The following is a 13,475-nucleotide window of genomic DNA, read 5'->3' as shown; positions in this document are numbered from 1 at the left end:
GATCATAATTACAGCCCACCAAACCCTCTGTCTCTTACCATTAAGCTCTGAAGGTGCCTGGGCACTGTAGACAGTATAGTTAGCAGCTTTGAAGTTCCTGGGAACTAGTCCTGGATCTATTTTACTTTTTTTTTCCCCCTACCTGCAGGAGGGATGATTAGCAGGATGCCTAGCTCATGATTGTCAGCTTTCTGGATATTATTTAACCGTAGTTCCTGGGGATTTCGGCCAGGTGGGAATTCTCCGATCGTACCCGATGTATGCTGCAGAGTCAGTCTTCTACAAAATACGGCAACAGCTTTAGAAGGCTCTTGCAAGAGGAGGTGCTGGTGCTATAGCTATAGCTGTGTTTCTTCCAGGACATCTTCTGGGTTAGCCTGACTGTTGAGAGCAGAACTGTTTTTTGTGCGTATAGTCACTGCAATTCAGCATTACTAAAATTGAAAATATTTAGATTCACTGATTTTAATGGGTAGTATGGTCCTGACTGTCGCAGTAGATAGTTGCTGAACTTCTGGTTTAGTTGGTTTTCACGTGAGGGTGCGAAGAGGAAGAGTCCTGGAACAAGTCTGTAGGTCAGGAGCTGTTCAGGCGTAGAGTTTCCTGATAGCCTTGCAGATTGACGACCTGCTGGTGAATTTTGGCAGAGGTTTCAAAACTTTGAACTTTGCCAAGGTCACTTGGAAGTGCAGAAAGTGATAGGTAGTTGTAAATCAATCTTAGGTGAATTTAAGGTTTACCAGAAGTGTAGCGATCCTATGCCAGGGATCAACCTCGTCGTCGTCTTCTGAATATTTGCTGTATAATATCTGTCTTCAAGGTCCGTGGAAGGTGGTATCCCAGCATATGCTGTTGACTGTGTTTCTGTAATTAAACAACTGTTTTTTCTTTCAAGCAGGGAATAATTAGCAGAATGACAGAAACTGTGAGAAATATTGTACCGGCCTGGCTGCAGAAGTATTTCAATAAGCGTGAGGAGGAGTGTGTAGACAGAAATGAATCTGCAAACCAGGAGGAGACTCCGGTAAACTATCACCACGATTATGCAGATGAAGATACCATAATCGATGAGAGATTCACGCCTGAACCAGCAAGAATAAGTAGACGAGGTATGTAAAAACTCATTTGGAATTCTGGCCATCTGTATTTATTCACAGATTTCTAGTTTTGAATCTGAATTTCAAAAGGAAATTGGAATGAGGGTTTTGACAGAATGAAAAAAAAACAAACAAAAAAGTCGAAACAACTGTTTGTGAAACCGTCTTAGCTTTAAACTGTATACACAGTTACAAAGCATACATCTTATGCTCTTGGAAGGCATCAGTTAACTTTAGGTACTCTATTAGCCAGGTGCTAAATGCTGAAAATAAGTCATTTGCAAGTGTGCTGGGTTGCATTTTCCATCTTTTAAAAGATATGGAATGAAAATCTGTCTAATTGCCTAAGGCAATTAAAAAAATTAATTTGTTTTGCAGTCTTCGAAACAAAAGACTAGATGCTAGAATGGCAGAGGAAAATTCCGTCTCGTGTCCCGACTTTGTTTGTTTTGTTTTGTTTTGTTTTGGGCTTTGATCAATTTTGTAAAGTTCCTTGTTAACTTGATGGTGAACTGGGGAACTTGTGCACGGACGTGGTTTATGACATTATTATCCTTAAAATATTCAATAACTTTAAGGTCTACGCGGGGGGAGGGGGTGTCTTTGAAAAGGTATTTGGACCGTTGGCAACGAGGTTTGCAACTCCTTTACCTCATGAAAGATTAATTTGTCTTATATCCAGTGCCTCTCACGGTTACTGTAGTCCTGTTGTATAAATTTGCATCTATTCTTATTTGAGTTTCTCTTAAATTAGCTGTTTTGGGGAAGTCAGCTTTTAATAAGTGAAGAAGTTTTGTCTGAGCGTGCGTAGGTAACCATAGATAATGTGGAAAGTCAGTTGCTTCTGTTGTTGGCAGAATCAAAAAATAAGGAGGAAATATCTTTGCCTCCAATCTCATCTAATTGTAAACAAGGAGATTGATGGCTTTCTGTGTAGCTGTAGCTTGGGAATGAGTTTGGAGAAAAGAATAGAGAAGGTCTTCGTGACTGAGGAACACATGTTGGCTTTCCTATGTAACTGCGTGAAAGGAGCTTTCAGTAAGAACAGCTGCACTGCAAGCTTGCTAACTCCAGGAGCTCAGGAGCAGGTGGACACCCTGGAACCTTTTGCAGCTTATGTTGCTGTCCGTGGGTGTTACTTACTATGCTTAAGAATAAGATTATTTTTTTTAATTATTACTACATTTTGAAACCAATGTGTTTCTTCAGTTCTGAGGTATCAGTGTGCTGGAGCCTATATTGGGTGGCCTTCCGCCTCAATAACTTTCTGTATCTCAAACGGTGCTGTCCTAAAAATCTGCTCATGGTTTGGAGAGCTAATTAGTGGTACTGCAGTGGTTATGAAGATTGAACTAACTAGTTTAAGCTTCAGTTCAAGTATCAAGAGGATAGTGGCTCAAAGTCATTTGAATTGCCCAGATTCCTGGGAGAGACAGTAGGCTTTCATCAGGCAAAATACCCATGAATAGTTCCATTCATTTAGCAAGATAGACTTCAAGGCCACCTATTCCAGGCCACTGGCATTGTTTGCAGACCCTTTGCTTCAAGAGGGAAAAATGCTCATCTGGTTACTTGGGTCAACATCCTTGTCCCTTGGGTCAAAATCCCAATAGTTAATGGGTAGGAGATGATGTTTTGCCTCTAACGTGAGCTGATATGGAAGAACTTGGGAAAAAAGTACTGCAAACGTTCATTTTCATGTTGTGTATTCAGATTAATATAACCTTTGTTCCAATATTATGGAAGCTGCAGTGTTATCTGTAATTTACCGTGTAATCTCAAATTTTGTAAAGCTTATTGCAAGCTGTACATGGGAGAAGGAGTATATATGTTTGATTTAGTGAACGGCCAAGTCAGTGTTAGAGCATTTGAGCACGGGGTCAGAATGTGGTGTTGTAAAACCTCATAGTTAACTACTTCTGGATGCAATATTAATACTGTGTATCGCAAGCAGTGTTGTTGTTGTAGCCAGACAGTTAGATGCAACCGTATCTGGGTGAGGAAGAAGTTAAATTTGGCTTCTCTCTTTTTGCCTTAGAACTTGGCAATAGCATGGCTGTCGATAGGAAACGGGTTTTGGCTTCTGTGAGCTTGTCTATAGCAAAGCTAATTATCTCCCTGTTCTTGTCTAGAACCATCCACAAGTAGATCAGCACTGAACTTCCCAGTTGTGTTAACAAGGCCCTCTCTTCATCGGAGCCGTCTGAATTATACCGTGCTGGATTCTCCTGTCCCACCTTGTCAGCCCTCGACATCTTCTATATTTGGCATTGGCAGTCCTAGGCTGTCCTTCATAAAAGAAATAGAAGATTCTACCTCTGAAAAAGACGATGATAACATCTCAACAACCAGTGATTCCTCCTCTAGAGCATCTGCTGAAGGTGATTTTTGTGTTCTCTGTTTAATTGACTTTTTTTTTAACGTGAAGTACCTTGCGTTCTTTAATATTCCACATCACCTTAGTAAATAAAATAGGTGAATGTCAACTTTGGATGCGAGAATTAAATTGAATTTTTAGTGTTTTAGAAGTATATAATCCTATCACCTTTTTAATAGAAGCGTGCTTTGGAATACGTTTATGATACCCTGATGTTAGAAAGAGTCGATGCTGAAATATACACATTCAGCTAGGTTATATGTAAATTTTGAACTGGGACGGTAGGAAATCAGGCTGACTTGCCGTAGCTTGACAACTAGGCTGATTGTCTAGAAGAGTGACTCAGACCTTTCTTGGTAGAAGGCTTCAGCTGTCAATACTTTCATGTCTTTTGCCAAATTCATTGAGCAAAGCACACCATTTTAAAATAAAAAATAAGCATCGTGTCGATGTAGGTTGGTACCTAGGTCTTCTCGCTGAAAGGGCGAACAGCAGGTTTGCAGCTTTTTCTAGTCCCCCATAGAGACAGGGACTGACGTGTGCTCAGCAGGTTTTCCAGAGAACTTTTGTACAGCTGAGAGTAGAGTTGCTGGGCTTTAGCAATATAACCTGAGTGCACTAGAACTTTCTGGTGTGTCTTCGTAAAACATACATGGGCAGAAGATCGTTAACTCTTAGAGCAACCTTTGGGGAATCTTCCAGGTTTAAAACCTGTGCAATTATGATCTGTGCTGGCCTCCAGCCTTCTACCAACATAGTAAAAAGCTTTGTCTGTACAAATGCACTGATGTTTATGCGGTCCTCTTTTATCTTAGCATGAAGGAAAAAAAATCTGCATTGGAAGCACAGTATTAACTTGGTAAGATTGCTGAAAACTACTTGCAGCTCTGTGAACAGTTTTCAAGTTTGTAGGTGATACTTGGTTTTCAGTCTGTACGTGAAGTTGATCTATTTAAAGAAGCTGAAGTCATGCTTATTTTTCTGTATTGAAGAACTTGAATTAGTGTGATCTTTATTGTTAAAGTTCTGTACGTACTAGAGGCATTTACATCTAGCATACGTCATTTTGGCAGATGTTGCAGTTTTAAAAAATACTTCATCGTCACTGCTCTGGCCCACAGAAGATGAAAGAACTCATTCCCTCTCGCAGCATTCTGCAGCTAGCTCTAAGAAACCTGCATTCGGTTTATCTGCTTTTGGAGGACTGTGTCCTGTAAGTACTGCACAGTATTTCTTTTAATCAGTTTGAATGTGTACCTGTTTTTCTATCCACTTATCGTACTGTGTTTCCGTAGGCATGTGGAAGCACGTCTGTTTTTAAGGAAAAGCAGCTTGGGTTTTCTCCATTTTACCCCGGAAAGACGGCCTATGGTGGTGCAGCTGCAAGATCTAGGCAGCGAAAGACGGAACCTTATCGGGTATGAGAAAAGTAGTGTAGTGGGAAATAGTGATGGAAATAAAAAAAGCAGCACTGCCAAAGGAGCTTGGAGCAGGGAGCTGAATATGTGGTAACAGTTGCTCTTCTGCCCTCTTGGTCTACAAAAATAGACGAGATTGATTTCTGTTTAAATTCTTTTATAACGGTTTTTACCACAGGTAATACTTGTCAGAAAGAACAAGAATGACAGTTTGGGCTAGTTGTTGGTAGTTGGGGTTTCCTCTGTTGTTAGGTCTTTCAAAAAATTCCATTTAAGTGCCATTGTCTGCCTCTGACTACATTACGTTAAAATAACTTGATGCAAAAAAACCAATGACAGCATAACTTTGAAAACTTGTGTTTATGGTAGCAAAAGCTACAGTAGTCAAACCTGGCTAATATTTATCTGTGGATCTTCTTTTCCAAGCATGCCTACATTCATGCTATGGATATGTTGTATAAGCCTGCAGTCTTTGAAAATATCTAAAATCAACTTTGCTGATCCTTTGTTCTTCTGGTACACAGAGGCATGCAGGACTAAATGCAGTCCCAAGATAAGCAGTAACATGCTTTCTGTTTTGAAGGATTCATATAGTTCTTGAAGAGAGTTATTTGCCCCCAAGAGTTCTTGGAAATAGCAAATAAAAACTGCTGACAACTCTGATTAGCTAGAGCTGAATCGAAACGGAAAGTCAAATCAGGTTTGGTAGGAATGTATTTAAATGAAAGTGACTTTTATCAATAAATCAAAAAGAATTTTAAGAAAACGAAAACATGGGTTTGCTGGCTCTGTTCTGACAGTCGATTTCTGCAACGGAAAAAGGGCAGTACAAGTACCTCACTTACGGGAAACCTTGAAACCTTGTGGTGCAAAGCTGGGAACCCTCTTTGGTCAGCTGTTTTTGTTTTTTACAATATTACTGCATTATGGTAAAAAGAGGAACCAAAATACTAGGCTTTTAAAGGAGAGAGTAGCTTGCTTCTTGCTGCTTGCTGTGAATGACAGCAAGGTACTAGAGAGTCCAGCGAAGGGCCACCAAGATGATCAAGGGACTGGGAGCACCTCTCCTCTGAGGAGAGGCAGAGACTGCTGGGCCTGTTTAGCATGGAGGAGAGGAGGTTCAGGGGGGATCTTATTGGTGTATATAAATACCTGAATGGATGGTGCAAAGAGCATAGAGAGCCATTGTGTTTTCAGCGGTGCCCAGTGCCAGGTCAAGAGGCAACAGGCACAAACTGAAACGTGAGGCTCTGTCTGAACATCAGGAAATGCTTTTGCACTGTGCGGGTGATGGAGCCCTGGCACGGGTTGCCCGGAGAGGCTGTGGAGTCTCCCTCTTCGGAGGTCTTCAAGAGCTGACTTGACATGGTCCTGGGCAACCTGCTCGGGGTGGCCCTGCTTGAGCGGGGGGGTAGACCAGGCGATCTCTAGAGGTCACTTCCAACCTTAACCATTCTGTGGTTCTGTGAGTCTCACTTGTGTTTTTCTATGCTGCGTGGTCTGCTTCCTGTCTTCACATCGTGTGATAAGCACAGTGTGGTTATATGAGGGGTTTAACCTGGGAAGAAAAAAAGTCACACCAAAGGAAGTTTTTGACTGATATTTGAAGTTGGGTGGTGCAAATACACAGTTTACTTTTTCAGTGTAATGTTTAGATCTGTTACAGTTTAAATCAGATCTTTATCTTTTAAGACAAAGATTTGCAGCCAACTTTAATCTTGGGGGAAGGGAGGAAGCAAGAGAGAAGTAAAACTAGTTCCTGGTTATGATTGTATACACTGATTTTAAGATGGTACAGCTAGACCATCGTGAAACTCTGAGGTCTGTGTTGTTACTGAAAATGCTTTCTGTACCACCACAAGCCTTTTCTTGAGTTCTGTTTCCCTGATTACTGCTTCGGAGGCCTTAGCAGTCCTAGCATCATCCGTCTTGACCTTTTACAAGTACGGAGTTCTTTTATTGCTCGTGCAACAAGCACATGCAAGATGCACTGAGGCCCAAGGTAAACTTCATTAAACTCCGAATGTATTCTCTTCTTTATGGCTTGAACTCCCAGTGACTGCATTTTTCTCTGTCATCGGAATATATTGATTGTATCATCAGTGTAGCCTTGGGACATAAAATACATGCCTCCTTAGCTCAGAATTGACCATTGTAACACTTAAAATGCTAATTTTTCAGGCACAAAAGAGAGCGAAAGCTAGACAAGAAACTGTGCGGCCCCGCGCTACCTTAAGTACCGCTGCACGGTGCATCTTGGAGGCAGTGGAGAAGCTGTCAAGCCCTTTGTTGGTAAATAGCACTTCTTTTAATCTGTTTTTGCTTCATGTGTTTATAAAACTTAGTAAATGTGCCATCAAAGGATAAAGATAAAACTATTCTTCCTTACGTTGTGGCCGGTTTAATTTAGTGCGCTATTTTTTCAACAGGATGCTAAAAGAATGGCATCTCTTTTGCCGCTGTGTTGTATAAGTTGACCATGAACCCCCACATTTTTGTTGCAGGGAACCCTCTGTCTCAGGAAAAAAAAATTGCCCTCTAATATTTATGCTTTGTTTTTTCCCTTAGCCTCCGGACATAGATAAACCGGATATTACTGACTTCCAGTCCAAACGAAGAAAGGTAAGAACCAATAATGTCTTAAGCTGAGGTAGATAACTTTTTCAATGCTTTATCACTATTAGAAAAATTTTCTCAAACCTCAGTGACAACATAGACATCAAATCAAGTTAATATTGGCATGTATCCACAATAGATGATGGGCTGTGAAGATTACTCAGGTTAAGAATTATGTTATCTTTGTAAGTTGAGAGCAGCAACTCTAGAACACACCAAGTCGTTTTATCTTGTCCCCCAACTTGGGGTGAAGCTGCATATTAAAATTCCTGTTGAGGCAAGTTTTCTCTTGAAGAAATGATCACAAATAGAAACATGGTGATTGAGTGGTCATATAGACTTTGTACAGACTTCCGTGTTCATTCGGGCACAGAAAACTAGTTTTTCTGCTTTTTATCACCATTCAAAGTAAAGACGAGGAAAATCGTTAATTTCCGACGCTATAAATCTTACGCTCCTAAATTCCTATTTGGAGGTAGCACAGAACTGGTGATAATGCTGTGGTAAAGCATGATTTCCTTTCATTTTCTTTAAAAAATGAAAACTAGTCATCTTTTTTTGATGACTTTAGTTAGGGGTATCCTTGGGCTTATTAAATTGCAAAACCCTTAAATGACCACTTGAGGATCAGGTGACTGAAGGAAATAACAAGATGTGCAAACTTTTCATCTTCTGTTCTAATGAGCAAAGGGACAGTGTCTCAAGAAGTTTCTGTGCTAATTCCTTGATTGGATGGATGTATAATTAAGTTTACAATCACTTCAGAGTTTACAAACATCTCAGATTTCCTGGACCATCTTTTCACCATCTGCCAAATTACAAGGGCATGGAGAAGTGAAGTATATCATAAATATTATCCAAATAACTAAAACCAAATCTGGAGTGAATTCTCAGTTATATTATAGAAATACACCTGTGATAAGGCATTAAGAAAGATCTGCCAGATTTGCAAGAGAGAGCCTGAAATTGTCAGCCACTAAATGAATGTTGCACGCAGCTGTCAGTGGGTGAAAGGAGATAGATTGTCTATTCATAATACTAGAATTCATAATGTTGGCGGGAGAAGGGTAGCCCGTGATGAGAAGCAATTATTTGCTGAGGAGACGATCGTGTGTTTTCCTGCTAAAGTGAACATGCGGTTGACGGAACACTTGTGCACTCAGGCTAAACTTCTGCAGTGGGTAGCAGTGATGTGGTATTTTTCTTATTTCAAGGAACTGTACCAGGCAGAATATCTCTTGGTGTATTGAATGCCTAGTTAGGGGGATTTAATATTTTTCTTTTTTACCTTTAAAACCAGCAATGAACCATCGTTCACTCAAAGTAGATTTGTGAACTTACATAAAACATGTCTTATTCAAGGTTTCAAACTGAATGTAATATTTTTTAGAAAGATGCATTTTTGTATACTTTAGAGAGAGTGTGAATCCTATTACTAAGAGCTGGGAGATACTGTGAAATTAAAGCTGCAGCGTAAACAAAAATTTCCTGTTGGTATTGATTTGAACAATAGCATGCTTCCTAAGACTGTATTTTCTGATCCTTAAGACCGCAGGCGGAGCCATCGGTAAATCTTGTAGCCTTTAGGCTTTGTTTTCTGTCTGACAGTTCAGTTAAGTCAGTTTTGCAGAACACGCAGTGGTCTGTGTTAAAAATTAACTCTGGTCTGTGAAAATGCTTTGAAAAGGGAAGTCAAACCCACTACTTGAAGTGCATCTAATGCACATGTAAAGCATTGGATCATATTTTAATGAATGAGATTATTGTCAGATTGACAAGGTGTTTTTTTTGAGTGTGTTCTATTGTTTGTGTAACTTTGAAGAGGGAAAATGTAGGGAATGTGAAGCCCAGAAGCCTGTATAATTAGTTGCTTAACACTTCGAATGTTAAATTAATGAATTAAGCTACTAAAAAAAAAAATCACAGTGTGGGCAGAGGAAAAGATAGGAGCATATTCTAGGAACATGGGTTATTTTAATTATGGTAGCATGAATTATTTTGTCTATGAAGCTAACTGCCAAATTTTGAAATGGAATTCAGTCAGACTTTGGCTACTTATATATAGCTTTATGGATTTCGTTACTGGTTTTCTGGTGATTTCCCTCTACAAGTTGAACGGTCTTCAGAATTTTCAAATTGTATTCACTGAGTGCCAAGACCGATGGGGGGAGGTTTATAGTTCTGTAATTTGTTTTCATCAATAAATATTGGAATTAATTTGGGTGGACGTAAGGATAAATTGATTGCTGTTTCCCTTTCAAAGCTGGAATCCCAGAATGCATTCCAGCCTCCACCTGTTAAGAGACTTGTGACACCAACGGTAAACCGTCAACCGATGCGTTATACGCCGTATTCTGAACCATCACCGACTTCAACTACTCAGTCCAGCAAAATTTGCCAGAGAGTAGACACAAAGTTCCAAGTGAGTACATTTTTGAGTCCTTATGTGCCTGTTTTTTTTTTCCAGTCTTGGAATGTTTCTCAAACCAATTGTTATCCTATCTTTGCAAAAAGTACTGATAGTATGTTTGAGGCGAGCTTTAAGGCAGTGGGAACCATTGTGAAATAGATTGAGCTTTTATGGATTTAATTCTGTTTTTGGAACACTCAGTGTCTTGTGGTTGTTTTCACGATGTCATGATGTGCTATTGAGTCATCCTGTTCTCAGTGAAAGAATATTAAAAGACAGAAATGTTTTCCTTCTATATTCTCATGTACACAAAGGTATCACTGATGAAACATGCTCGTGTTCTGTGTAAACTATTCCAGGTGAGCTATGTGCTCCAAGTGAGAGTTCTGACAATGTGCTGAGTTATCGTTTTTGATTGCTTTGGAGTAGATGGAGTCTGATAAATTTTCCATAAAATTAAATGGGCATCTCTTTCTGCGAAAACATCTGTGTTTCCAGAGTTTTTTCGGTTTTTTTTGCTTGTTTGTTGATAAATGATAGAAAACAGAAAAGTATGTCCCTTTTACGGGGTTGGTAAACACAAGTTTTGATGAAAACTCTCCCCCCCACACGCACAATTTTTGTTATTTTGTTTAAATTAATTACTTTCTTTGTTAGAGGATTTGACAAATTTGATTTAGTGTTCTATCAGTTTGTCCTCAATGCTGAGTGAAGCAGTGATGCTTACTTTAGCCCCAAAATTTAACTGAACTGTACCCACAATGCTGAATTAGGGAACAACGTTAAGTAGGTGAGGTGTATTCAGTGCTATAAAATTAAAAATAAATAAATAAAATAAAAACCAGAAAAAAACACATTAAGTGGTTGTTGGTACTTTGTGTATTCTGTACATAGTCAGCTAACTCTTGAACTAAACTTAACGTGCAGGGGATGAGAGAGAAGACTTTGCCTGCAGAACAGCGAGCAGAACCATCTGAAAGGTATGACATCTATTAATTTAAAACTTACTTGAAGGAAGAAAGAAATCTCCTTTTTCAGTACGGTCTGCATGCCTGTCTTTTTGGAAAGGTGGTGACAGTTCTCAGTAAAAGGAATGGGAAATCCAATGAAAATTTTGTATTTTGAGGGAGCTGCAAAGTCTGGATTGTGTTTGAAGATCAATAGAACTTTGAGAAAATTGTTGTTTTTATGAAAAGAAGGAAGATGAGCAAGAATAAAACTACTGATACACCACTTTTTATCCCGAGTTTATCTTCTGAGTAGGATACGAAGATGGGAAACGAGGCACGTTATAATGCTGTATCCACAGAAAGGATCTTTGCTATTGGAGGCCTAATTTTTTCCTTCTACAGGAAATATGGCTCATTTTGTAGTTTAACTAAATCTGTAGCGTTACAAATTTTGCTTTGACAGATATTTCATGGTTTATAACTCAGTTTACTTATAACAAAATAATTTGTCCCTCCTAATGTTCCCTAGGGGAAAAGCTATTAGTTTTAGCTATTTAATTGCTTGCAGTTTGAAAGCTCTGTCCTAATGGGATGATTCTTTCTGAAGTATTCTTTAGAAGGTGAAGTAGGGGAAGTGAGTTACGGTTCAGGAGGATGTTTACTGATGTGTTTTTTTCTTTATTTTTTAAGCAAAAACATGGAGGAAGATTTATGATTTATTATTCTTTTTTTAATACTCCTTTCATGATGAAGTTAATTGTCTGCTTTGAGTTCACATGAAGACCATGTGTTCTTTAGAATCATTTGAGGCCAAATGCTAACTCATCTCTAAAATAAAAAAAAATCCAGAAGAATTAATTGAATTTCTTCTTGAGGAGACTGCTTTGTGTTATACTGCTTTCTTGGTTTAGGTCAAATGAGTTATCCTCCAGATAATATTGATGGCTTTTCCTTCTGGGCAAATGGTGTTTTGGGTAATAATGCTTGAGTTAAGAGACTTTGCACTGGGTTTTTAGGGGGTTGCTCTTTTCAAAGAACAGTGGCAGGGAATTTTGTTGACTCTATGCTCATCTGCCAAGCAATTCTTGTGTGACCATGGGCATTCTTTGGCTTGCAGAAAGAACTCAACACTTTGTTTTGGCATCTAAAAGTTGGACTTGACAACAACCACCTTTTTAGGGGTGGAAGCGACTGGCTTTAAGGTTCTGGTACAGGTGCAATCAGGTGCTGGGTTTTAATTATGCTTTTTTCAAACTGTTCTAAATTGTCTCTGTTAGAACTCCTTTCTACTTCTCCATTTAGGAAGGAGATACAGAAAACTCATACTGCTTTTGGTTTCGTTCACAAAGTTTATTGCAGTGCCCTACCTTTTGTTTGTAGAGTAGGTAGTGGTGGTAGTGTTTTTTGTGATGCTGGTCTCTGTTGGGTGCCATGTTCTGGAGCAGGAGCACCACACTGATCTGCTGGCAAGAGTCCCTTTGGACAGTTGAGTTGGAATACTCAGTAAATCTCTGGCCCACCAATGCTGTATATCTATGTGTGTGTGTGTGTGTATATATATATATGTATTTTAAACCTGAGTCCAATTGTAGATTAGACTTGCTTGAAGGCTGACAACTGTCTTTGCCCCCTTGAAGCTCACAGGTGTTAACAGAAAGAGGAATATGGGCTGTTATGGGCAAGCGATAGTTGTCTGAATGAAGATCTGTTTTGATGTAAGACTTTTTTCAGAATTCTAATGGATTGACAGTTTGGATTAGAGAAAAGTCTGAGCATATGCCTTAGGGATCTGTCTTCCTCTATGCAGTCACAGTGCTAAGCAGGCTGTTGTCAAGTATTTGACAAGTTTAGACCAGTTCTCCTCCTCAGTATTGTGGGAGTTTGACCTGGTGTCTTCCAGGTTGATATGTTCATGTACTAGAGCTTTAGAAAAAGTTTAATTCCTATATGCAGCATGTCTTCTGTCCTGGTTATTGATACGTACGCAATTAGTAGCAATCCCTTTTTTGATCTCAACAATAGGTTTAGACAAAAAATTGCGACACCTTAAGGAACCTGTCCTGCATCTCATACAAGCACAGAAGTTGTAGTGTCTCAATGCTAGCAGTACAGTTGGTGGTAAAATCTTTAGTAGGGTGAAATGGAGGCCTCACACTTTTCAGAGAAAAAAAGAGATGAGAGAGAGTATCTTATTCCCACGTACTTGCAACTATGCTGCAGAGTGTAGTGCTGTTACTCTAGTGCTACAGAGGTCCAAAAAATCACTGAACAGTTATTACCCAGTTTTGTATTCCTTTAATTTGTTGAAAGACTGCAGTAGAGGATTGAAGTTTTTATTGAGGATCACTGTGTGGAAAAATTCTGGTTGTTAAATGTCATTTGTATGACTTAAGAACCACGTTTTAGAGTACAGAATTCAGTATTAATTCCAGAAGTGGTAAGGGGAAGGACATTAGCTAGTAATCCCGAACAAAAGCAGTGTATAGAGCTATACCGATTTTAATCGCAGTGTTCTTACAGTTGATCTGTTACTGAACAGATATGTTTTGGGGAGATATGGTGGCCAGGGAGGCGTGTGTGTTTGTTTGCTTCCCCTTCTAGTTAAAG

At 39.3% G+C, this 13,475-nt stretch overlaps 1 protein-coding gene across 1 annotated transcript in view; it reads left to right on the top strand.

The window, feature by feature from the left end:
* The window catches only part of LOC310895668 (uncharacterized protein), an 88,148-nt gene that overhangs the window by 69,747 nt on the left and 4,926 nt on the right, over positions 1-13,475 (top strand). The window contains exons 20-27 of the mRNA XM_083827199.1: positions 896-1,109; positions 3,230-3,478; positions 4,548-4,687; positions 4,770-4,892; positions 7,074-7,184; positions 7,461-7,514; positions 9,772-9,930; positions 10,846-10,898. Of these exons, the coding sequence (XP_083683325.1) occupies positions 896-1,109; positions 3,230-3,478; positions 4,548-4,687; positions 4,770-4,892; positions 7,074-7,184; positions 7,461-7,514; positions 9,772-9,930; positions 10,846-10,898 (1,103 nt within the window). The remainder of the gene's footprint in view (positions 1-895; positions 1,110-3,229; positions 3,479-4,547; positions 4,688-4,769; positions 4,893-7,073; positions 7,185-7,460; positions 7,515-9,771; positions 9,931-10,845; positions 10,899-13,475) is intronic.

This window comes from Anser anser (assembly GCF_964211835.1).
Source record: "Anser anser genome assembly, chromosome: 2".
NCBI classification, from domain to species: Eukaryota; Metazoa; Chordata; class Aves; order Anseriformes; family Anatidae; genus Anser; species Anser anser.
The sequence above is the reverse complement of the archived record's forward strand: the minus strand, read 5'-3'. Positions and strand labels throughout refer to the sequence as shown.